The sequence below is a fragment of the Staurois parvus genome, unplaced genomic scaffold, assembly GCF_062004578.1.
Source record: "Staurois parvus isolate SC_StPar_1 unplaced genomic scaffold, SC_StPar_1.0 ptg000283l, whole genome shotgun sequence".
Classification (NCBI taxonomy): Eukaryota; Metazoa; Chordata; class Amphibia; order Anura; family Ranidae; genus Staurois; species Staurois parvus.
In genome coordinates this window covers 9,126,336-9,149,529 of record NW_028318079.1, presented here as the reverse complement: position 1 = coordinate 9,149,529, position 23,194 = coordinate 9,126,336, and the positions used below count along the sequence as shown (strand labels likewise).

Below are 23,194 nucleotides of genomic sequence, written 5' to 3'. Positions count from 1 at the left end.
CAACTTATAGCCAGGGGAATTAAAGGGAGAGGGATTGTTGGACAGGCTGTGGTTACTCAAGGGGGGCAGTGGGCAATAAATGGTAGCATCAGCGGCAGCTCCCTTAGAGTAAAGCTGAACTCTGTAAACAGGGAAAGAGAAAATAGGGGCGCCAATCTAAGTGCAGCATTAAAAGTCATTTATTGCAAGGTTAAAAATATTAGCAACTCACTAGACATAAGTTGATAAAAGGCATGTCACCTTCGTACGGGGTCCTGAAGGATCGAGAATCCGGCACAGCGAGTCTGGGCGTCCCATTGGTAGTTGAGAGCAGGTTCTCTGAGGCACAGGAAGCATCCGGCCACGATGAAGGAACCAGCCTGGAGCGGAGATGGCGCTGGAGTAGACATGATGTCAGAGCGTGATGGCGTGAAACAGGGGGCGGTAATGCGTTTCGAAGCGTAGCTTCTTCTTCAGACCTCCTAAAGGCCTGAAGAATAAGCTGTGCTTGGAAACGCGTTACCACCCGTTTCACGCCATCTCGCACCGACGTCTGACGTCACGTCCGCTCCAGCGCCATTTGTGCTCCAGGCTGGTTCTTTCATCGCGGCCGGCCGCTTCCTCAGCCTCAGGGAACCTGCTCTCAGCTATCAACGGGATGCCCAGACTCGCTGTGCCGCATATCGGCTCCTGGATCCTTCAGGACCCCGTACGAGGGTGACATGTCTTTTATCAACTTATGTCTAGTGAGTTGCTAATATTTTTAACCTTGCAATAAATTCCTTCTAATGCTGCACTTAGATTGGACCTATTTTCTCTTTCCTTGGGATTTCAGTGCAGCAGAGGCAGTGGTGTCAGTTCACTAAAAGAGGTCATGAGCACACTGGATTTCGGACACGGTCAACAGGTATTTTTTGGTACTTTTTTAATGAGAAATAAAATATAGGGAACTGTGCACATATTGAAGAGATGTACTTAATACTTTTTTTTTTTTTGTAACTTTGACCAGACATACGCCCTCAGAGACTATATGACCCGTGCTGTTTGTGAGGCCCCCTACAGGCTAAAAATGGTGCATACACTGTGCTTTACTATTGCATACATGAGACTGTGATATATACTTTTTCTGTACTGATTGATGTAAAACGGTTTGGAAAATGAACAATCACTGCAGAAAAATGCACTCTTCTCTCACTATCTACCTTTACCTCCCTGGAGAAATGTGATGGTGCTGGTTGTCCCAGCTCTGTGCAAATAAAGTTTTATAACTGCTTATCATGTGTTTTCTTCTGGCCATTTCATTCATATTCCCTGTAAGGCCTCTGTCCTGGTTCAGACTTGAGTCGCACAGAATTGCATGATGATGGAAATCACATTGTTCTCAATGATGTCCATTCACATGAATGCAACTCAGTATGGAGCAATTTTGGAACTTTGATGCTATTCCAGAACAATTTTGGCCCCATAGAGTTCAAAGGAATCACACAGAAATTGCACGTATATTCGATTCTGATGCGATCTGGAAAGTGATTTCATGTTTTTTAACCTTCAACTCTTTATCCAGGTAAAGCAGCAACACCTTGACTACTAGGGATGAAACTGCATGAAATCATGTCAAAATCACTCACAAGTCGCACTTCAAATTTATTTATTACAGGTACACTGTCAACTTACGCAGCGCTTTACATATATATTGTACATTCACATCAGTCCCTAACCCTCAAGGGGTGTACAATCTAAGGTCCCTAACTCACATTCATACATACACATACTAGCGACAATTTAGACAGGAGCCAATTAACCTATCAGCATGTCTTTGGAGTGTGGGAGGAAACCGGAGTACCCGGAGAAATCCACGCAGGCACAAGGAGAACATGCAAACCCCAGGCAGGTGGTGCCGAGGTTGGCATATGAACCAATGACCCTAGTACTGCCAGGTGGAAGTGCTAACAATTTAGCCACAATCTCCTCAAAAACGCATTGCACTTGTTTGAACCAGGCCTTAGAGTCCTGGATCGGGATTCTTGATCCAGCTGGTTACAGTCAGATCAGGAAACATCATGGGGTTGATTTACTAAAGGTAAAGAGGCTGTTCATTTTGCCCATCAGTTGAATCAGTGCCACCTAACAGTGCAGCCTCATCAGTGTCACATATCAGTGACTCCTCATCAGTGCAGCCTATCTGTGCCAATCAGTGAAGGAGACAAATTACTTTTTTAAAAACTTTATAACAGAACTAAAAAAGCTAAAAACTAAAAAAAGTTTGGTCTTTTTTGGTTTGTTTAGCAAAAAATAAAAACCCCACTGGTGATTAAATACCACCAAAAGAAAGCTCTATTTATCTAAAAAAAAAGATAAAAGTTTAGTTTGGGTACAATGTTGCATGACCGCACAATTGTCATTCAAAGTATAAGACTACTGAAAGCTGAAAATTGGTCTGGACAGGAAGGGGGTAAAAGTGCCCAGTAGGCAAGTGGATAAACCAGATACAGTGAAGGAAATGTGTTCAGCAGGATTTCTGGCTACCAGATGTCTTTTATACAGGTAACAAATTGAAATTAGAAGCAGTCTCTTAAAGGGAGTGCTGCTAATCTCATTTAATTACCTGTATAAAAGACACCTGTCCACAGGAGCAATCAAACAATCAGATTCCAAACTCTCCACCATGGCAAAGATCAAAGAGCTGTCAAAGGATGTCAGGGACAAGATTGTAGACCTACACAAGGCTGGACTGGGCTACCAAACTATGGCTAAGCAGTTGGTGTAATCATTCGTGAAATAGAAAAAACGCAAAACAACTGTCAGTCTCCCTAGGCCTGGTGCACCATGCAAGATCTCACCTCGTGGAGTGTCAATGATCATGAGAACAGTGAGGAATCATCCCAGAACTACATGTGAGGATCTTGTCAATGATCTTCAGCCACCAAGAAAACAATTGGTAACACACTATGCCGACAAGGATTGAAATCCTGAAGTGCCCACAAGGTCCCTCTGCTCAAGAAAGCAAATGTCTGAAGTTTGCCACTAAACATCTGAATGATGCAGAGGAGGACTGGTTGAAATTTTTGTGGTCAGATGAGACCAAAATCGAGCTCTTTGGCATCAACTCAACAAGTTTGGAGGAAGAGGAATGCTGCCTATGACCCCAAGAACACCATCCCAACTGTCAAACATGGTGGTGGAAACATTCTGCTTTGGGGGTGTTTTTTTGCTAAGGGGACAGGATAACTGCACTGCATCAAAGGGACGATGGACGGGGCAATGTACCATCAAATCTTGGGTGAGAACCTTCTTCCCTCAGCCAGGGCATTGAAAATGGGTCTTGGATTGGTGTTCCAGCATGACAATGACCCAAAACACACAGCCAAGGCAACAAAGGAGTGGCTCAAGAAGAGTGGTTTAGCCATTCTCCACCCCTTAATCCGATTGAAAATCTGTAGAGGGAGCTGAAAGTTTGAGTTGCCAAAAGTCAGCCACCAAACCTTAAGGACTTGGAGAGGATCTGCCAGGAGGAGTGGGCCAAAATCCCTCCTGAGATGTGTGCAAACCTGGTGGCCAACTACAGGAAACATCTGACCTCTGTAATTGCCAACAAAGTATTTGCCACCAAGTACTAAGTCATGTTTTGTGAAGGGGATCAAATACTTATTTCCCTTGTGAACATGCAAATCAGTGCATCATTTGTTAGACATGCATTTCTGCTGAATTTGTTGTTGCTATGCTCTCTCTCAGTGTTACAATACACCATTTGATTTTTAGACTGATCATTTCTTTGTGAGTGGACAAACATTCAAAATCAGCAGGGGATCAAATATCTATTTCCTTCACTGTATAACCAAAAATTATCATTTATTTTAATTATGTATAATTTATTTTTTAATATTATTAGTTTTTTTTTTAAATATACTGCCTGAAGATTTTTTTTTAATACACCATAAAGGCTGTAAAAGCAATCATTTCTCCTACTACGAGAGCTGCAGTTGGTCACAGCTTGTCACATGGTACAAGGCTGTTGTGAATAGCCTTGTAGCGTGTGATCTCTGTGATCATTCACAGATTTCACTAGTAGTTAGCAATGATGTCAGGAAGTGACATCTTGCTTACTACTATTCATGTGATCACTGAGGTCCCGTACAGCGATCGGTGTTCCGCTGTGTCCGGAGGACAAAGCAGACACCGGATCGCGGTACTGCGCACTCCCATGGAGCACACACAGGCTCAAAATGCAGGCGCCATTTATGAACGGCAACCCGCTCCTGCACTGCTCCCGCCCGGCCGTTTACGGACATGTGCTGGACGAGAAGTGGTTAAAAAGGTGACAACACTGTTCATTCTGCAGTGAAATCACACATGTAGACAGGGGATGGATATTGTCCATGCCTCTGTTATTGCATGGTCCACGGTTCAGATTTTAGGTCCTTCTCAGCCCTGACAAAGGGGGACTCCTACAGCACCTGAAACACGTTGACTTTCCTATGAAGATTTTTAAATAAAATCCCATTCTGAACTTTTAGTGGAGGAGTGGTACTTCTATTACTTTTTCTATATGGTATTGCACATCTTTTTATTTTATTTTGCCCACAGTCACATCAACCTATGCTTGGAGGCCAACATTAGAAAAGGTAATGATAAAACATCAAATGTGTTTATGTGTTAAAAATACAAAGTCATAATAATTAAGAGCATGAAGTGACACTGTCATTTTAAGTTGCATTACAGTTAAAAAAAACAAAACAAAAAAAAAAAACATATTTTGTAAATCCAGAAACGAGGCTACTGATTGTATGTGTTTTGGGATCACTCAAATTGTCCCAAAAAATATATTCTGCAGGGAGCTACAGTTAAAAGTCCACAGTGAAATCATGATACAGTTGGAAATGGCTTAGACAATCCTGAAATCCATGTGCAGATGAAACCATGCTTGATGCAAGCAGGTTAATTTTGCATCCTAAGTCCCAAGAGTTCCATTGTCCGCTGGAAGAAGGGCAGGGGTGGAGCCTGGATATGTGCAGGATACCTCCCTCGAGGATCCTTTGGCATTAACAGTTGGTGAAGGTGGAGGTGAAGAGGCATCCGATGCATCAGCTGGCTTGAAAAATGCATCTTACGAAGAATCCTCTCTTCTACCCGCTGGAGAAAACCAAGACAAAAATGAATCCATTTGTTACCACAATGTTCAGTAAACTTCTCTGGTGTTGGATAAATACAATGGATAGGTTTTCCTATTGAGATGATTTATTAAGATGGGAAATGTCTCCACTAGGGACACAAACAACAATACAATTTAAGCAGTGAAGAGGGGTTAGAACATCTGAAATGGTTTACTATCTGCGCCTTTCTGTCACGGTGATAATCCCTTTTATTTGGAGAACAGGAATTAAGGGGGAAGTCTATCAAACAGATTCACAGGCAGAAATAAAAGCCTGACAGAAATGTAATTCTTCCTCAAGCCATCTAAAGCTAGAGAAACATTTTGGTTGAGTTTAAAGCCCAGGCTCACCCCTGCAGCCCGAGTTGTTTTGTTTACTTTTGCCCTGACTGGGTGACCATTTGCCTAGAGTTGAGCTTTCATTTTGGCTGTCTGAAGTGAAATTATGTCTCCCAATGAGTCTGGAATGCCAACGGGGCCCAAATGATTATCATCACTTTTTCCTCTTCAATGCCGTAGTATGTTATTAAATAAAAATATATTTTCTTGTGTTTATTTTTTATTATAGGTCTCGTCATAAACATCATTTTAAACAAAACAGAACTCTAGGCATATACCTACAACTACAATACAGAGGAGATGGTATCAAAAGGTTTGGGGACTACCACTGTTTACAAGAAAGTACTTTGTCTACGTTCACACACTTCCACCTTCAACATAGTCCCCTTGCAAAGCAATACAGCGCTCCCAGCGTTCCGGTCACTTCTGGAATGTGTCCTGGAGGTCTTTTCAAAGCGCATCAAGCACCTTCTGCTATTCTTGGATCTCTTCTTTACGAAGAGGGTGAAGTCTGCAGGAGCCAGATCTGGTGAGTGCAGAAGTGAGATCATTGCAGCCTGGGGTCGAACTTGGCAGCAACATGCCACATGTTCAAATTACACAAGAATAGCCTGGACTGCCTTGATGTTTCTTCAGGGGTGCCTTGGCCAAATGCCTAAAAATTGCCCAAAACCTGTACACAAGCTTGCCTTTTAGTTACACAAAGCCACAGGGTTTTCATTGTGCAACATTATGACCTTCTTAGGTGCCGGCGTCCTGACAACCATCAGTTGAAAAGCAGGATGTCAGCTGCCTGCACAGCATCCTAGTTTGACCCTTCCCTGCCCACCTCCATCAGTGCTGGGGTCATATTAGCTCAGTGATGGAGAAAAACTGAGGGAGAGGAGAAACATGGGAATACTAGTCAGTACCAGTGTGCAAAAGTGTATTTGCTTTGGAAGAATGAATCCCCTCTAATGTTGGGTGTCCTACATGTGTGGATGTTGCTGCGTTATATAAAACTTTTCACTTTTAGAATGGGGTGCCTCAAGACTGTCCATCATTTTAAAAGGGTGCCTCGGAACTGTCCATTTTTAAGGGTGCCGCGGGACTGTCCGTCATTTTTAAGGGTGCCGCGGGACTGTCCGTCATTTTTAAGGGTGCCGCGGGACTGTCCGTCATTTTTAAGGGTGCCGCGGGACTGTCCGTCATTTTTAAGGGTGCCGCGGGACTGTCCGTCATTTTTAAGGGTGCCGCGGGACTGTCCGTCATTTTTAAGGGTGCCGCGGGACTGTCCGTCATTTTTAAGGGTGCCGCGGGACTGTCCGTCATTTTTAAGGGTGCCGCGGGACTGTCCGTCATTTTTAAGGGTGCCTAAACTGAAAAAAAGGTTGAGAAACACTGCCGTAGGATATACCGACAATGGCAGCAATGTTGTGGATTGTTCTCCAATGATCATCATGCACAAATTGCCGATTGGTTTCGACATTTTCGAGGGTTGAGCTTGTTGAAGGTCTTCCTGATCTCTCCTCGTCTTCCAGTGATGTTCTTCTGCTCTGCTCTCGTGTGCTACTCGAAACACTTCAAACAACTCATTGCAGCATCGCCATAAACTTTCTGAATCATGTCAAATGTCTCTGTAGCAGATTTGTCCAGTTTCAAACAGAATTTCACGTTTGCCCTTGTTTTTTGTTTTTTTTATTGCAGTAGTTAACACTTACAGACCTTATTCCCCTACACCCCCTGTGACTGAAAAGTGAATAGAAAAGCAGTAGGTTTGATAGGCTGAACTCTGGCACTTCACTCTCTCCTCCTATCGGGATACGCCACAGCAAAAGGAAATGCAGCAAACATTACTGCCATCTTTATGCTGTTTCTCTTACTCCCAGTCTGAGCTCTGCTGTTCGGGGAACACTGAGTCACATTCAGGCACTTACACGGCTTACATTAACCTCTTACCGTTCACGTAATGCAAAATGAGTGGGCTTTAGAACCCACGCATCTCATATATGCGTCCGTGGGAGGCAGAGCTTTATGAATTGAAGGCGTGCTCACTTCGTATACCCAGCACAGTGACCAAGCTATCAAAGATAGCCTTTGGTCTCTATAAGGGCTCATGTACACAGGGTGTTTGGAAAACTCTTCTGAACGATGGAAACTGACTGCTGGAAAACGTAGGTTAAAAAAACGTCAGTTTAGCTGCATTTGCATACCGCATTTATGCACGTTTGTGTTTAGAAGCATTTTTAAAAGATAACCTCAGGAGACCTTCCCAAACGCCCAGAATGCACTGAAAAATAGTAAAAAATTAACTATTTCAGACATTTTGAGAAGAATAGAGAGCAGAAGCAGAGAGAGCAGTATTTGTTGAGATGACCTGTCTTTTCTGGTTGTATTCACTATGGATCCCATCATGAGCATAATGAGGTGCGTTCTACCATTGTTTCCTTCACGCGAAACCTGGAACTGACTGCGCTGGTGTGCCGGGTCCATTTGAATACATGGAAAACGCTTTGCATGCATTTCTGATGATGAAAAAAGGCTCTGGACAGCATCTGGACATGGAACAGTTAAAAAAAATGCTTCTAAACGCAAATGCTTATAAACGCAGTTAACCGCGTTTACAAGCGTTTGAAACGCTGGTAAAATCTACTCCAGTTTGCCGCGTTCAAAAAAACAACTGGAAACTCAACTGCCTGTAAACGACTCTGTGTACATGGACACATAGGAAAACATGAAGGAGAGTTCATGGGCTGCTGAAAAAAATGCTGAATGGCTCCTGAGTCAGTTTATCAGCTGCAGTGTACATGAGCCCTTAATGATTGGAAGCTGGCAGGACTGGCTCACAATCACACAACCACTGATAGGCAATTGCAATGGTCACACGATCGGCTGGTCTTTCCCACCCACCAGGCATAAAGACCCTGATACAGAGACCCTGGGCTGGGCTGGAAGGGGTTACAAAATACACGGAATGATAACAGAGCTGCATTCAATTGTGTCTTATACTGTATCTGCCTGGAGTTCACATTTCGGCAAAGAGCAGCAACGCTTCACATTGTAACATTTTGTATACTGGCTCTAGAACATTATTTATACTGGAAATGTGCCAGGTACTCTTTAAGAAAATCAGCCAAGCATCTACCTGAGTTTGTGGAAGAGCCACATCAAAGGGGATGTAGATGTCCTTTCCCAAAATCTTTGCTACCCGCATGCTGTACGTGTGATCGCCAAGTACTGGACAAAACTTCAGGGTGCATTGAACCAGCAGCTGGTCTTTAAAGACTGAAAATAAAAAGTAGTAAAAAAATATAAAATAATGATAAATGCAAATAATCCTCCCCAAAAGGAGCTATTCCATTTTTACGTGACTGTAAGACAGTGGTTTCCCAACTGCGGCCCGGGGGCCAGATGTGGCCTTTTTCTTGGCTTTATCCAGCCCTTGGGACACTATTTCCCCCACTGTCAGGAACAGTGGGGGATACTGTAATTCCTGACAGACAACGGGACACCCACATTCTCCCCACTGACACCAATGATGGGACACTATTCCTCTCACTAACAAGGACGGGGCACTGCTCCTCCCGCTGACACCAATGACGGGGCACTGCTCCTCCCGCTGACACCAATGACGGGGCACTGCTCCTCCCGCTGACACCAATGACGGGGCACTGCTCCTCCCGCTGACACCAATGACGGGGCACTGCTCCTCCCGCTGACACCAATGACGGGGCACTGCTCCTCCCGCTGACACCAATGACGGGGCACTGCTCCTCCCGCTGACACCAATGACGGGGCACTGCTCCTCCTGCCGACACCAAAGATGGACACTATTCCTCCCATTGACACCAATGATGGGGCACTATTCCTCCCGCTGACACCAATGATGGGGCACTATTCCTCCCACTGATACCAATGATGGGGCACTGCTCCTCCTGCCGACACCAAAGATGGACACTATTCCTCCCATTGACACCAATGATGGGGCACTATTCCTCCCCCAGTAATAACGATGGAGCACTATTCCTCCCCCAATAATAATGATGGGGCACCATTCCTCTCACTGATACCTCCGATGGGGCACTATTTCTCTCACGAATAATGAGGCACTATTGCTTCAACTGACACCAATGAAGGACCACTATTACCGGCTACAGTCTAGCCCCCCTAAAGTCTGAAGGACAGTAATCTTGCCCTTTATTTAGAAATATTGGACACCGCTGCTGTAGATAATGTTCAACACATTGGAGGGGGGGGGGGGGGGATAAACAAAAAAAGAAAAATGAAATGCACATCTTTTACCTGCTAAATAATGTGCATTTATTATTTTTTTGTAAACGGTAGTAAACTGGATAAAACAATCTTTATGTATCCTTTGTTACTTCTGATCTCCTGCAGCTTCTTCCTGTCTACATGCACTCCAGTGATGGCTGCATGACATTTCTCAGGGTGGGTTTCCCGATGACAGCAGTAGACCATGCCTGTGTGATGTGGGTTCAAACAGCCACTTGTAATCTCTGTAAGAGGTCGTGTTACAGTGTGACAACACAGGAGCACAACTGGTAGACAAAGACAGAGCGTTGTCGCCCTCTAACAGGAAGTGCCTGCACAAGTACTGTACATTCATGGCAGGATCAGCAGGAATGATTAGAATGAAAGTTGCAGATATGAAAAGCTTGTATGTGATTTTAGCAATTGGATTGACATTTAACCTCTTCACGCCGGCCGAACGCAAAAGTGCGGCCTCCCGGCGTCTGGGCCTAGACGCTGAGCGGCTGCACATTTGCGTTCTATTAAAAAAGAACATATGTGCTGAGAGTGCACGCCCTGCGCGCTCCCAGGACACATGTCTGGTACTCACGGAAAGGTCCCGATCTCCACTTTTGATCGAGACCTTTCCCGATCATGTGACTGCGTGTCACGGCAGTCACATGATCCTAAAACCCCTCCCAGCTTCTGAAACCCTTATAAAGGGCCGGGAGGCGCCAGCACCAAGAGGTTAGAGCACTACGCACTCATTGAAAATATACTGTACATGGCCTTCAACCACAGGTGCGCTGCCTTTGCCCTCTGGCCTTGTTACATAGAGCAGTACAGGGGTTCTAGGACATGCAAACGTCTCACCACTGACTATCATTGAGCCTACAGAGCATTTCTGATGTACCTTTCATGGGCTGCAGCTGTAACAAAGAACAACCATCCACAGAGTCCAGAACCTTATAGAATGTACAGGTCTCCTTCAACTCTCTCCTCTCCAGGCTCCCTCTGGATGGATCAGTCACTGGAATGACCTGTACAAAAATCAAACTGCATCTACACAGAAAAATATTTCAACACATCTGCTTATTTCATACCTCCTTCCCCCAGCAACATGTTAATGACATTTGTAAATAAAATCTTTTCATTGCATACCTTATTTTAGACCCAGTGACATTATCACTGGGTGTCTGTGCTTCTCTATGCAGTGCAGGCAGGTCATAGCTATTGTGAGGGGCCAACAAGGTGCTGTACATACAGTAGTTCCCTGAATACACCACAGCCCCCTGCTTCAGTACTCCTCTCAAGAGCCCTCAGTCCCTAAGAAAACAATGAGCTGGTTCTTGGGAGGAGTTATGCAAATATTAAAGCGTCTTAATTATTGGGAGCAGTGGGCATTCTGAGTCAGGCTTTATTTGTATGCAGACCCCCCCCCTAGGTAACACCCCCAAGTGTTCCTGAGCCTGCATGATTGGAAAAAACTGAAATCCAATGAATGAAAGGGTTGGGCCAGGGACATTCAGGCTGGGGAGGAAAGGCCTAAAGGGTGCTGAATGTCCTCCAGCCAGAAAACGAGACAGGCCCCATGTGACCTGCTTCTAACGAACAATGGGAGAAGCCAGAGGCGTCCCTAGGTGCGATCACACTTGGTGACACCCCCTCCGACGATCCCCGCAGAATAGATCGGATCTGCAGATTGAGCATAATGGATCAGACTACAATCCATTATGCTCAATCCGCAGATCCAATCCATCCTGCGGGGATCGTCAGCTTTCTTTACAACTTATCTTTTCTTGGAGCGGGTCCGGGACAACTGCGCATGTCCTGGTTTCAGGCACGATCAATAGATCGATTGATCGTGCCTGAAACCAGGACATGTGCAGTTGCTTTAGGGGGACATATCTACATGGGAGACACATCTTGCCGATACACTGGTGTCACCCCGCAGGATCGTCCGCATGCAACCTATACGGGGCGAGACCGGACCCGCTCCAAGAAAAGGTAAGTTGTAAAGAAAGCTGACAATCGTCGGCTTGCTTTACAACTTACCTTTTTGTGGAGCGGGTCCAGTGTCACCCCTTGCGGTCGGTGTCACCCGGTGCGAACCGCACCCCCCGCACCTGCCTCGGGACGCCACTGGGAGAAGCTCACAGTGTGCAGTGAAATCAGAGTAAGCAATTACAGTACAGGAGAGGAGCTGTACAACAACAAGACTGAAGGGAAGGCTGGAGTTCAGCTTCAATCCCCGAAGGGCCACAAGCTGCTCAAATCCAATGAGACATCAAATCAACTTACCAGCCTTAGATCTTTAATACTTTCCTCCTTCAGAGATACTTTTACATCCCCTTCCGCTGGGTCTGGCACTCCTAAAGTGATAACACTGAAAAATAAGTGGCCATTATTTATAAGAAGTCTTTATTCAAATCCCAGCCACGACACTAATTACATGGAGTATGCATGTTCTCCCTGTGCCTGCGTGGGTTTCCTCCAGGTACTCTGGTTTCCTCCCAAACTCCAAAGACATGCTGGTAGGTTAATTGGCTCCTGTCTAAATTGGCCCTAGTATGTGTATGTATGAATGTAAGTTAGGAACCTTAGATTGTACACCCCTTGAGGGTTAGGGACTGATGTGAATGTACAAAAATATATATACATATATATATATATATTGCTGCATAAATTGATGGCGCTCTATAAGTACCTGAAATATATAATGAGTAGGATGTGTTAAACGATAACGATATTGTGAACGAAAAATTGTCGTTTTGCATACGAACGATCGATTTTCTATGCGGTGGTATGACAGTCGTACAAAAAAAATCAATCAAGCGCTATCACGCATGAGCGGAAACAGAAGATAACCCGGATGTTTATATCCAAGGAATCTTCGTAAACATGAAGGAAAAATCCAAATGTTAAAAGTAGATTGTGCTAATGAGATGATGAAACCAGAATTCTGCAGATTATATTTTATGTATCACTATTTATGTATATAAGTCATGTAATAAACGATATTATACTCATTGCTGGTAATCGTGTATATCGCTCGTTCTGTCCGGAAGGGCGTGGCTACAAGGTCACACGCACACCGCATCACTTTCACTTGTACGGAAGACGTCAACACTACGTATTGCCCAACAATTTTTTTTAGATTGGTTAATGTGGCCCACGATTTCGACCAGCGAACGAACGCCTCTTGGTCGTCGGATGACCGATCAGTTGATTTTCTAATCGTGTATTCCCACCTTAAGGCTCACCCTTGCCATTAACAGCAGCGTTGTCAGCCTGCTGTGTTCACTCCTTCAGATGGTCATTGGGTTGTCTAACAGTTCTATCAGATAAGCAGCCTAATGGCCAACTAAAGCCCAGTACACATGTACCAAAAGTTGGCCAGTTCAGCAGGAACCGGTCAACTTTCAGCACATGTGTATTGCTGTCTTCAACAGAATCCGGGCTAACAAGAGTACACAGCATGCTGACAATGCGTCTGCTAACTTTGAGGAACCAAAAAAAAATAAAAAAAAATCTAAAACCTTAAAGAGATCCCTTGCAAAGCAAAGCAACAGCTTCATCTACCTGCCCCCTCAACTGTTCTATTTGGCTGCCAGAAACAAAGAAATGAAGCCCTGTGTTTGAGTCTAGAGCTTACACAGGGCTTAGGACTCTGTCTGCCTCCATGTGACATCATTGGTGGCTGTGCGACCAATCACCATTGCTGCAGGTCACATGCTCCCTGTATTTGGAAGTTTTATTATTATAATACAGGATTTATATAGCGCCATCAGTTTGCTCAGCGCTTTACAATATAACGGGAGACAATACAGTTCAATACAAGAGGGTTAGGAGGGCCTGATCCTGGGAGCAGGGGCGGACTGACCATTTGAACCTCGGGCACTGCCCAAGGGCCCGGGGTCAGTAGGGGGCCCCATGAGATGCCCCTGGTACCTTTGTCATAGTCTTTTTTCAGTTTGGGCAAGGACACAGGGGCCCCATGAGTTGTCAGTCCGCCCCTGCCTAGTACTCTACTATCTAAGACGTATGTGTTATTTATGTTTCTTCACAGAACGGCAGTACAAGATGCTGAGTAGACTGGCACAAAAACCTTCATTCAAATATATTCCTCAGTAGCAATCGACTATATAAAACCACTATGTGTACTAAATGCCAGATATTACTTTGTAAAAGCAGCAGTGACATCACTGTGCTGTACAAATCCTATGCATAGAGCAGAGATGTGGGAAAGGTCCAGCAAGCTCCACCCATTACAGGCTGCCTGCAATAAACTACAGGAGGAGGCGGAGACAAGACCAGTCACCCTGCACAAGGAGAGAGCAGCAGTGACCGGTCTTTATTACAGGAAGCCAACATTTCACACTGGAATACTGCACAGATCTTGAAGAAATGCACAAAGCGCACCAAAATACAAGAAAAAATAAACATGACGAATGTATTTAGGCAATATTTACTTATGCCCGAGTTCAGTTGTTGCTTTGCCCTATACAGGCTCACTTGGATTCTTTTGGCATCGTACATAATGCTCACACATCTTGGGTATAACTTACAGGACTTGAAGACACAAACTCACCAGAACGTTGTAAACGGTTTCTTTGCTTTCCGACACCGAGAATAAAAATCTTCAAAGTGCTTGGTTGTCACATGGCAGGTGGAGAGGAGGACGAGCCCGGAGCTCTCCCTACAGGAGAGACAAGGAGAACAGATGACAGCCATCCTACAGAAGTGCACTCATATGGGTTACATGTCTGGTGGGGTGGGACATAAAGATGGCCATACATCACTAGAATGCCTTTTGAAAATGTTATTTCTTTGGCACATTTGTTTCATTTTCTAATGGTTAGTGGAGTCAAGTCGATGTTCGTTTGTGACATTACTGATGAGAAAATTTGAAGGAAGCTCTTGGGAGGAGTTATGCAAATATCAAAATACCTTGATGGGTGTTGCTAGGTGGGCTGTGTTTGCATGCAGATCGTCCTAGGTAATGCCTACATGTAATGCTGAGGCTCCATGATTGTAAAAACTGAATTCCAGAGATTGAAAAGGTGGGCCAGGGAGAAAAGTGCTAGATGATGCTGGATGTCCTCCACTCAGAAAATGAGGCAGGCTCTATTTGAACTGCTGCAGCTTCTAATGCACATCGTGAGAAGCTCACAGTGTGCAGTGAAATCAGAGGAAGCAATTTCAGTCCAGGCGAGGACGTAATCTGGAGCCTAGGGCAGGGGTGTCAAACTGGCAGCCCTCCAGCTGTTGAGAAACTACAAGTCCCACCATGCCTCTGCCTTTGGGAGTTATTCTTGTAATTGTCAATATTGCAATGCCTCCTGGGACTTGTAGTTTGGCAACAGCTGGAGGGCCACCAGTTTGACACCCGTGGCCTAGGAGAAACATGCCAAACTGTCCCCCCGCCCCCCAAGATGTATAACCATTATGTGTCAGCAAAAATCCCCCCCCCCAAAAAAAAGTAAAAAAACAAACAAAAAAACAAAAACAAAAACTGAGCACTAATTTGCATGCTTACTAGCTATGCATGACCACAGTGCCCAGGGCAGCTGCCCCTCCTGCCCACCCCTTGTCCCGGCCCTGTATACAACTGTGCAAGACTGAATGGAAAGCCGGAGTTCTGGCTGGAGGCTGTAAGAATGTGACTACCATACACAGAAAATAAATAATAATAATATCACATATGTACTTAGGTGCTGCTTTCACAACATGCAGTTCAGGTTCGACCTCCAACAACTGCTGTAGATCCGGTAGTAGAGACACCAGAGAGATCTCCTCTGAAGTTCCTACAGATAAAAGGAAACATTGTTAACAGGAAATGAGAATAGATGACACCACCGCCATACAGGGAAGGATCTGATTGGCTAATACAGACACTGCTCTAACCCCAATCTAATATATTGCTACATGCTGGATGACAGCTGACATCACACACATGTCCCTTTGGGGAGATTTCTCTTCACTTCCTGTCCCGAGGAGACAAAGGAAGTAAGAGGAAATCACCTGGTGTCCCCATTGGAAGAGGTCTTCACTATTCCTGTTTTGGTGACAGCTGTAAAAATTTCCCATTACTTTCTGTCCAAGTGTGGATGGTCATCAGGACAAATAGAGAGGGTGAATCTCCCCAGTATTCTGCACTCCATCTAAAAAAAAGAAAAAAAAAAAAGAAAAAAAAACAAACAATTGGCTTTAGATACTTTAAAGGTTTAGTTCAACTTCTCAGAAAGAAAAAAAAAAAAAAAGAAAAAAAAGGTGACCGAACACCCTGCCTACCTCCCGTTCCCCGTTGTACTGATGAGCTGTCAGTACACACACAGGCGGTGTAGTGTTCCAGAGATTCTCCCTCTTCTCTCTGCAGGGCTTCCGGGATGGATGATTTGTGCTGGTGCTGACCAATCAGAACCATTCTGATCCATCCTGGAAGTGATGCACAGAGAAGAGCAGAGATTTCAAATCACCAGACTGCTATACTGGCTGCCTGGGCACTGACGGCTCATCACACAAAGAGGTAAGTACAGAGGGGACCAGGGGGAAGGTGGGGAGGCTGTACGGTGTAAGTTCACCTTTTCATTGTCTCTTAAAGGTTGAACTTACACTTTAAGCTCCGTTCACACTGGGAGTTTTGAGTCGCGGGCAGAATCAGCGTGATTCTGCCCATGATTTTCATAGCGCTCTGCTATACTGACAATAACTATATTCCCTTCGCACACATTCCTGGCAGTACGGCTCATCAATAGAGGGCGCTGTACTGACTGCCAGCTGGGACTGGAAACACCATAGGAAAAACGTACATATTCAGTGCATTATTGTTTAAAATAATTTATTAAAGAAACAAAAATAGGTATCATACTCACAAAGGTTGGCTCTGAGGAAGAGGTTGCGTCCTCGAAACGCGTTAGCCAGTTGGTCATCCAGGGTTCCATCGTATGGACTCAGATGTTGTTTGGATCATACATCTTGTTCAGTTTGACATGCCTGTGTTATTATGTCTATTGTGAGTATGATACCTATTTTGTTTCTTCAATAAATTATTTTAAACGATAATGCACTAGGTCGGTGCGTTCTTTTTCTGTTTCTCCATTTGTATCCAGTGTATTCGGACCACCCCGGTCTGTTGAGGGCAGCAAGCAGTGCATATTCCAGAAAATTCCAGAACATTCCTATTGGGTCTACTGAGTCCTTTCCTAGCGCAGGAGTAAAGTGTTTGTTGTGTTAAACGTACATATTCGTCAGCACAGCACGGATCTCGATATGGTCCAAAAAGGTTTTCATTCCAAAAAGATCACATCGCAAAGAAAAGTGCAGCATTTCGGAGTCGTTCAGGACCCCTTCGTCACCCCTTCAAATGCCTGATGAAGGGGTCCTGTGAGGCTCCGAAACGTTGCACTTCACTTTGTGATGCGATCTTTCTTTGTGATGCGATCTTTTAGATGCCATTCATTTTAATGGCACCCTAAAGCGTGGTGCGGTTCTGCCATAAACGTAGAGCAAAAATTTGCGCTACAATCACAGCAAACCGCATCGTGCGAAGCTTGTCGCCCAAAAGAAGCTCCTTTTTGGGCAACGAGCTTCACGTGATGCAATTGCAGCACGATTTATTGCATGACAATCGTCGCAGAACCCCACTGCGTTTTTAGGTGCCTTTAAAATGAATGGCATCTGAAATTTGTGTTGTGCGATCTGTCATTTTAGCAGGGCGCTTTGAAATTGCAAAAACTCCCAGGCGTGAACGAAGCCTTAAAGTTGGCAGCAAAAAAAAAATAAAAAAATTTAATATATTCCTCAATAGCCAAATTGAATAAAAATCCATTTGTGTGCACCAAACGCCTTTAAAAACCGGGATATTACTGTGGAAACGTAGTGGTGACATCATCAGTGTGCTGTGCAGAGAGCAGAGCTGTGGGAGGGACCCAACAAGCCCCACCCACTACAGGCTGCCTGCAGAAAACAGTTGGGGGCAGAGACGAGACCAGTCACCCTGCACAAGGAGAGAGAGCAGCAGTGACTGGTCTTTATTACAGGAAGCCAAAGTTTCACTCTGGAATACTGCAGAGATGTGAAAAAAAATACAACAAAGCACAGCAAGATTCCAGGAAGAATGCACAGGGTGAATGTATTTAGACCATATTTGCTAATCCTGGAGTTCAGCTTTCAAGGTTCATGATCCGATCTCTGGCTTACATCAATGTGGAGTGGGGACAGGCTGTCATTACTGTTGTATACAATGGGTGTGTACCTGTGATCGACAGTCCTTGTGGTTTGTTAATGGCAAGGATCGGACCTAAAAAAAAACAGAACAATGCTGTAGTCAGTAAAATAAAAAAGGTATTCTAGATCTAAAACATTCAAAAGAGAGAAACTCAACACCTGGACTTTCAAGAAGGTGCCCCAAGGAGTAACACACAAGATGCCAATTGTAAAAATAGCAGGGGGGGTCGGAGGGTTACCTCCCCGATTACTCTTTATTAATACTCTCCTAATCATTCTACATCTTTATTCTAGATCTAAATAGGAGAACATTAAGGGCTGCTGGATCACACCAATCACGGCGTGGGAACATACGTGGAAGTGCGTGTTTTCCCACACTGCACAGGGGCGTGCTGCTGGCTACAGATTTGCGGGTGCCACTAATTCTTAATGGTGCCCCCGTGCATCTTGGAAACGTGGGTGTATTCACAGCCACCAAAACACATGGTACCACAGTGATTTGGTGCGAAGCGATCTTAACCCCTTCCCGCCGGAGCCTCCTGGCCCTTTAAGAGTTTCAGACGCCGGGAGGCAGGGCGTGTTTTAGGGATCATGTGACTGCCGTGACGCGTCGGCACGGTGGTCACATGAGTAGGAAAGGTTCTGATCGAAAGAGCAGACCGGGACCTTTCCGTGAGTACCAGACATGGGTGCTGAGAGCGAGCAGGGCGCGTGCTCTCAGCACATATGATTTTTCTTACATGAACGCAAATGTGCGGCCGCTCAGCGTCTCGGCCCAGACGCCGGGAGGCCGCACATTTGTGTGCGGCCGGCGTAAATGGGTTAAAAGTCGCACCTGCCATACTTTTTTTTTTTGCATGGAAACATGCAGAACCATGGGAACCGGTCCTAAAGTCGAAGTTTAGTTAATCATTTGAGCACCGGAAGATTTTACCCCTTTCATGACCGGGTCATTTTTTTTTTTTTTTTTGCTATTCAGCACTGTGCTAATTTAAACTGGCAATTGTGTCATCATGCAACACTGTACACAGATAAAATTTATATCATTTTTGTTCACACAAATAGGGCTTTCTTTTGGTGGTATTTGATCATCACTGGGATTTTTGATTATATAAACGAAAAAAGACAGACATTTAAAAAAAAAAAAAAAAATTTATAATAAATTATATATATATATATATATATATATACACACACACACACACACACACACACACACACACACACAGTTGTGCTCAAAAGTTTGCATACCCTGGCAGAAATTGTGAAATTTTGGCATTGACATTGAAAATATGACTGATCATGCCAAAAATGCCCTTTTACTGAAGGATGATGATCATATGACGCCATTTATTATCACATAGTTGTTTGGCTCCTTTTTAAATCATAATGATAACAGAAATCACCCAAATGGATCAGAAGTTTCCCTCCCCTGGAATGTTTGGCCTTGGTACAGACACACAAGGTGACACACACGGGCTAAAATGCCTATTAGAAGTTAATGTCCCACATTTGTGGCTTTTCAAATTGCAATTAGTGTCAGTGTATAAATAGTCAATGAGTTTGTTAGCTCTTATGTGGAAGCACTGACTAGGCTGATCCATGAGGATCAGAAAAGAACTGTAAAAAGTCCTGCGTAACAAGGTAATGGAACTTTATAAAGATGGAAAAAGACATATAAAGATGTCCAAAGCCTTGACTATGCCAATCAGTACTGTTAAATCACCTATTAAGAAGGGGAAAGTTCGAGAATCTCTTGATACCAAGCCAAGGTCAGGTAGACCAAGAAAGATTGCAGCCATAACTGCCAGAAGAATTCTTCGGGATACAAAGAAAAACCCACAGGAAACCTCAAAAGAAAAACAGGCTGCTCTGGAAAAAGATTGTGTGGTTGCAGCTACAAAAACTGGTGATTGGACCGGAAATGGGAGCAGGTACCTGTCAAATTCGGGTACCCGCTCCCCCCCTGCCCCCCAAAGGTGCCAATCCTTAATGGGGAGCGGGGGAGCAGTCCTTAAAGCGGAACTTCCCCTTTTGGGTGGAGCTCCGCTTTAAAGCGGTTATCCTCCCACAGTGCTGGAAGTTCAGCAGCAGGAAGAGGACAGGGCAGCCCTGCACTGAAGACTTCGAAGGAATCCAGCAGCCTGCACATGGATGTCAGTGGGTGCTCCCAGGTCCGGTAGAGCGCCGTTCTTTGTGGTTTGGTTTACCTTCCTTGTAGACAACATTCTGAGCCAGATGCTGGCACAGCTCCTCCTTGCTGAGTCTACTGACGGTGACGACCCCCGGGTTCCTCAGGATGCTTTGCCGGTCTCGGTCTTCCTTCTTAACCTTCTTTGTTTTATCCTGTGTTTTCAGAATCTCCTGGTACCTACCGCAAGGGAAACAACACCGTGATACATATTTCCCAACGTAACCCTGGAACCCAACAGGGATGCACCAGTGCCGATACAGGTGTCAGTGCCAATGGAGAGAACTTATACTTGTGAAAATGCTCCCAATACCAGACACCAATACTTTGTGGCGCAAAATTACTGAGCGCAAATCCCACTGCAAAGAACCATATGTGATTTGAACAGGAATGCAATGCGATTCCTGTCCAAATCACATGCGGTTTCCCCACTGCTCCTGTGTGAAGCCAAGCTTGTTATCGTAACTTTGAGCCTGAGTTCACATAGGAGGGGTGGGGGAAACCTCCCTGCATGGCGGGTTCCACCAGCTCCTGATCTGACTGTTGACATCAGTGGCTGCGGCTTTGGCTTCTCCTGCCTCTCCCATGGCTCTCTCTCCCCAGCCTCCAACAGTTCCAGCCATCCAATGGACCTCTGCCTCATCCCCCCCTGGTCCCGCTGTACCAGATTGCCGATCCCTGCTGTCAGGAGCGGTGCGGGAAACCTCCCTGCACCCATCCCCGTTGTCACGCAACGAAAAGCCGCTTCACAGGTCTGGGGATTTGCAATCCCTGCGGCTTTCTCGCCTCTCCTTGCAGGGATGACTGTATGGGCTAGGTGGCTACTGATTGGTCAGCACTGTCACATGGACAGTGCTGACCAATCAGTAGCTGTCTAGCCTGTACTGTTATCCCTGCAAAGGGAGGAGAGAAACCCCCAAGGATTGCAAATCCCCAGACCTGTGAAGCAGCTTTTCGTTGAGTGATAGCGGGGATCGGTGCAGGGAGGTTTCCCCCACCCCTCCTATGTGAACTCAGCCTCAAAGTAACTATGACAAGCCTGGCTGTGTGGGAAACCGCATGCAGTTTGGACAAGGAATCGCACCACATTCCTGTTCAAATCACATGCGGTTCTTTGCAGTGTGATTTGCGCCCATTTATATTTATGATGCAAATCGCAGCGCAAAGTATCGGTATCTACCAATAAAAAAAAAAAAAAAGTGTATCGGTGTGTCAATAGAACCTACCTGACCTATAGACGTCCTATGGAGTGATGGAGTCGGAGGGCCCGATGAGACCCCCAGGGCATGACAGGGATTCCAGAACAATCATCCATTTATAGTTTCTTGTACACTTCCAGTTTCCAATAGGGTCAGTTCACGTTAATGTGATTTTCCAGTTGTAGGTGGAGCCTGGCGCTCAGAGTCATCCAATTTTTTCCTGAAGCTGACCATACACTGCACAATCTAATTGTACAATCTCCTTTACATCTGCCATCACTTATGTAGTGCAATGGCCTGCCTGGATACAAAGCGATTGGTTTCATTCAGTGAGTGCACATTATTCATGGTGTTGGGAAGTCTAATGACTGTATAGTCACATTGTAACCTGTATGATGGCCCTAAATGAGGTCATACAATCAGATTGCACAGTGCATGGCTAGCCTTTTACCTCCTGCATTGAGATCTCCCTGTTAAGAGTGCCTAGCTTTGTCCCCGCCAACCTGGAACCCCTCATAATGGGCACAGCAGGTGTACAGACCCGAGAACTCAGCACAGAGACGGTGGGAACCCCTCATAATGGGCACAGCAGGTGTACAGACCTGGGAACTCAGCACAGGGATGGTGGGAACCCCTCATAATGGGCACAGCGAGTGTACAGACCCAGGAACTCAGCACAGGGATGGTGGGAACCCCTCATAATGGGCACAGCGAGTGTACAGACCCAGGAACTCAACGTAGAGATCTCACTAATGTCTACCAAACTCTGAACTCTCAGTTTAGGGTGGAAGGACACATGCTTCACCTGCTATCCATGCAGGAGTTACAGGCGGTGCACTCCATCTGTCCTCTCATGTCCCCATAATTATCTACATAAAGGACTCACCAGGGCACTGAGTGCCTCCTCCTTGCAGAGGGGATGTGGAGGCCAGTAATGTGACGGATCAGCCCACACACAGGCAGACAGGTCCTCTTCCAGGGCAGAGCCATCACCTCCCTCTACCCATCAGATGTCAGCACAGCCCTACCCATGCCGAGGTGGATGGCTGCAGAACAGAACTCTGTTTTCTACAGGAAACACGTGACCTCCACTTTTTTTTTTTTAAATGAACTTTAATGTAAAACACTGGCAAAGTCTACAGAGTGGAGCTCCACTCGACAGAACCCGTGTCCTCCGCTACAACTTTTTTTGAATTAATTGAACTTTAATGTAACAAACAACTCATAGACACAAGGCAAGGAAGTGGAGGTCACGTGTTTCCTGTCACATATTGCCTGTGTATATTTTTCAAAGGGGCGTAGCTGCAGACTGGAGTTCCACTCTGGACAGGAAACGTGACCTCCACTCCAACTTTTTAGTGGACTCCACCTTTATTCTTTATTTAATGAACTTTACCCACTTGCCCTCCAGATGATTTGCCCCCTTTCCTGACCAGGCCATTTATTGCGATACGGCGCTACGGCGCTGCATTGCTTTAACTGACAATTGCGCGGTCATGCAACGCTGTACCCAAACTAAATTTACGTCCTTTTTTTCCCACAAATAGAGCTTTCTTTCGGTGGTATTTGATCTCCTCGGTGTTTTTTATTTTTTTGCGCTATAAACAAAGAAAGACTGAGAATTTTGAGAAAAAAGCAATATTTTTAACTTTTGTTATTAACCACTAGCACTAACACCCCCTTCCTGCCCAGGCCAATTTTCAGCTTTCAGCGCTGTCACACTTTGAATGTCAATTGCGCGGTCATGCAACACTGTACCCATATGAAATTTTTATCATTTTTTTGTGACAGAGAGAGCTTTATTTTGGTGGCATTTAATCACCTCTGGGGTTTTTATTTTTTCTTAAACCAAAAACCACTGAAAATTAAAAAAAAAAA

The 23,194-nt window shown here is 45.1% G+C and overlaps 1 protein-coding gene across 1 annotated transcript; it reads right to left on the bottom strand.

The window, feature by feature from the left end:
- Positions 1 to 1,610: 1,610 nt before the first annotated feature.
- LOC149458598 (mitochondrial mRNA pseudouridine synthase Rpusd3-like) lies at positions 1,611 to 22,385 on the bottom strand. Its single transcript, XM_089682076.1, has 9 exons — positions 22,203 to 22,385; positions 20,137 to 20,297; positions 17,955 to 17,999; positions 15,408 to 15,504; positions 14,289 to 14,396; positions 11,999 to 12,083; positions 10,611 to 10,737; positions 8,592 to 8,731; positions 1,611 to 5,109 (listed from the first exon to the last, which is right to left on the bottom strand). The coding sequence occupies exons 1-9, from the start codon at positions 22,304 to 22,306 to the stop codon at positions 4,915 to 4,917; spliced, it is 1,062 nt and encodes a 353-aa protein (XP_089538202.1). The 5' UTR covers positions 22,307 to 22,385; the 3' UTR covers positions 1,611 to 4,914.
- Between the last annotated feature and the right edge of the window lie 809 nt (positions 22,386 to 23,194).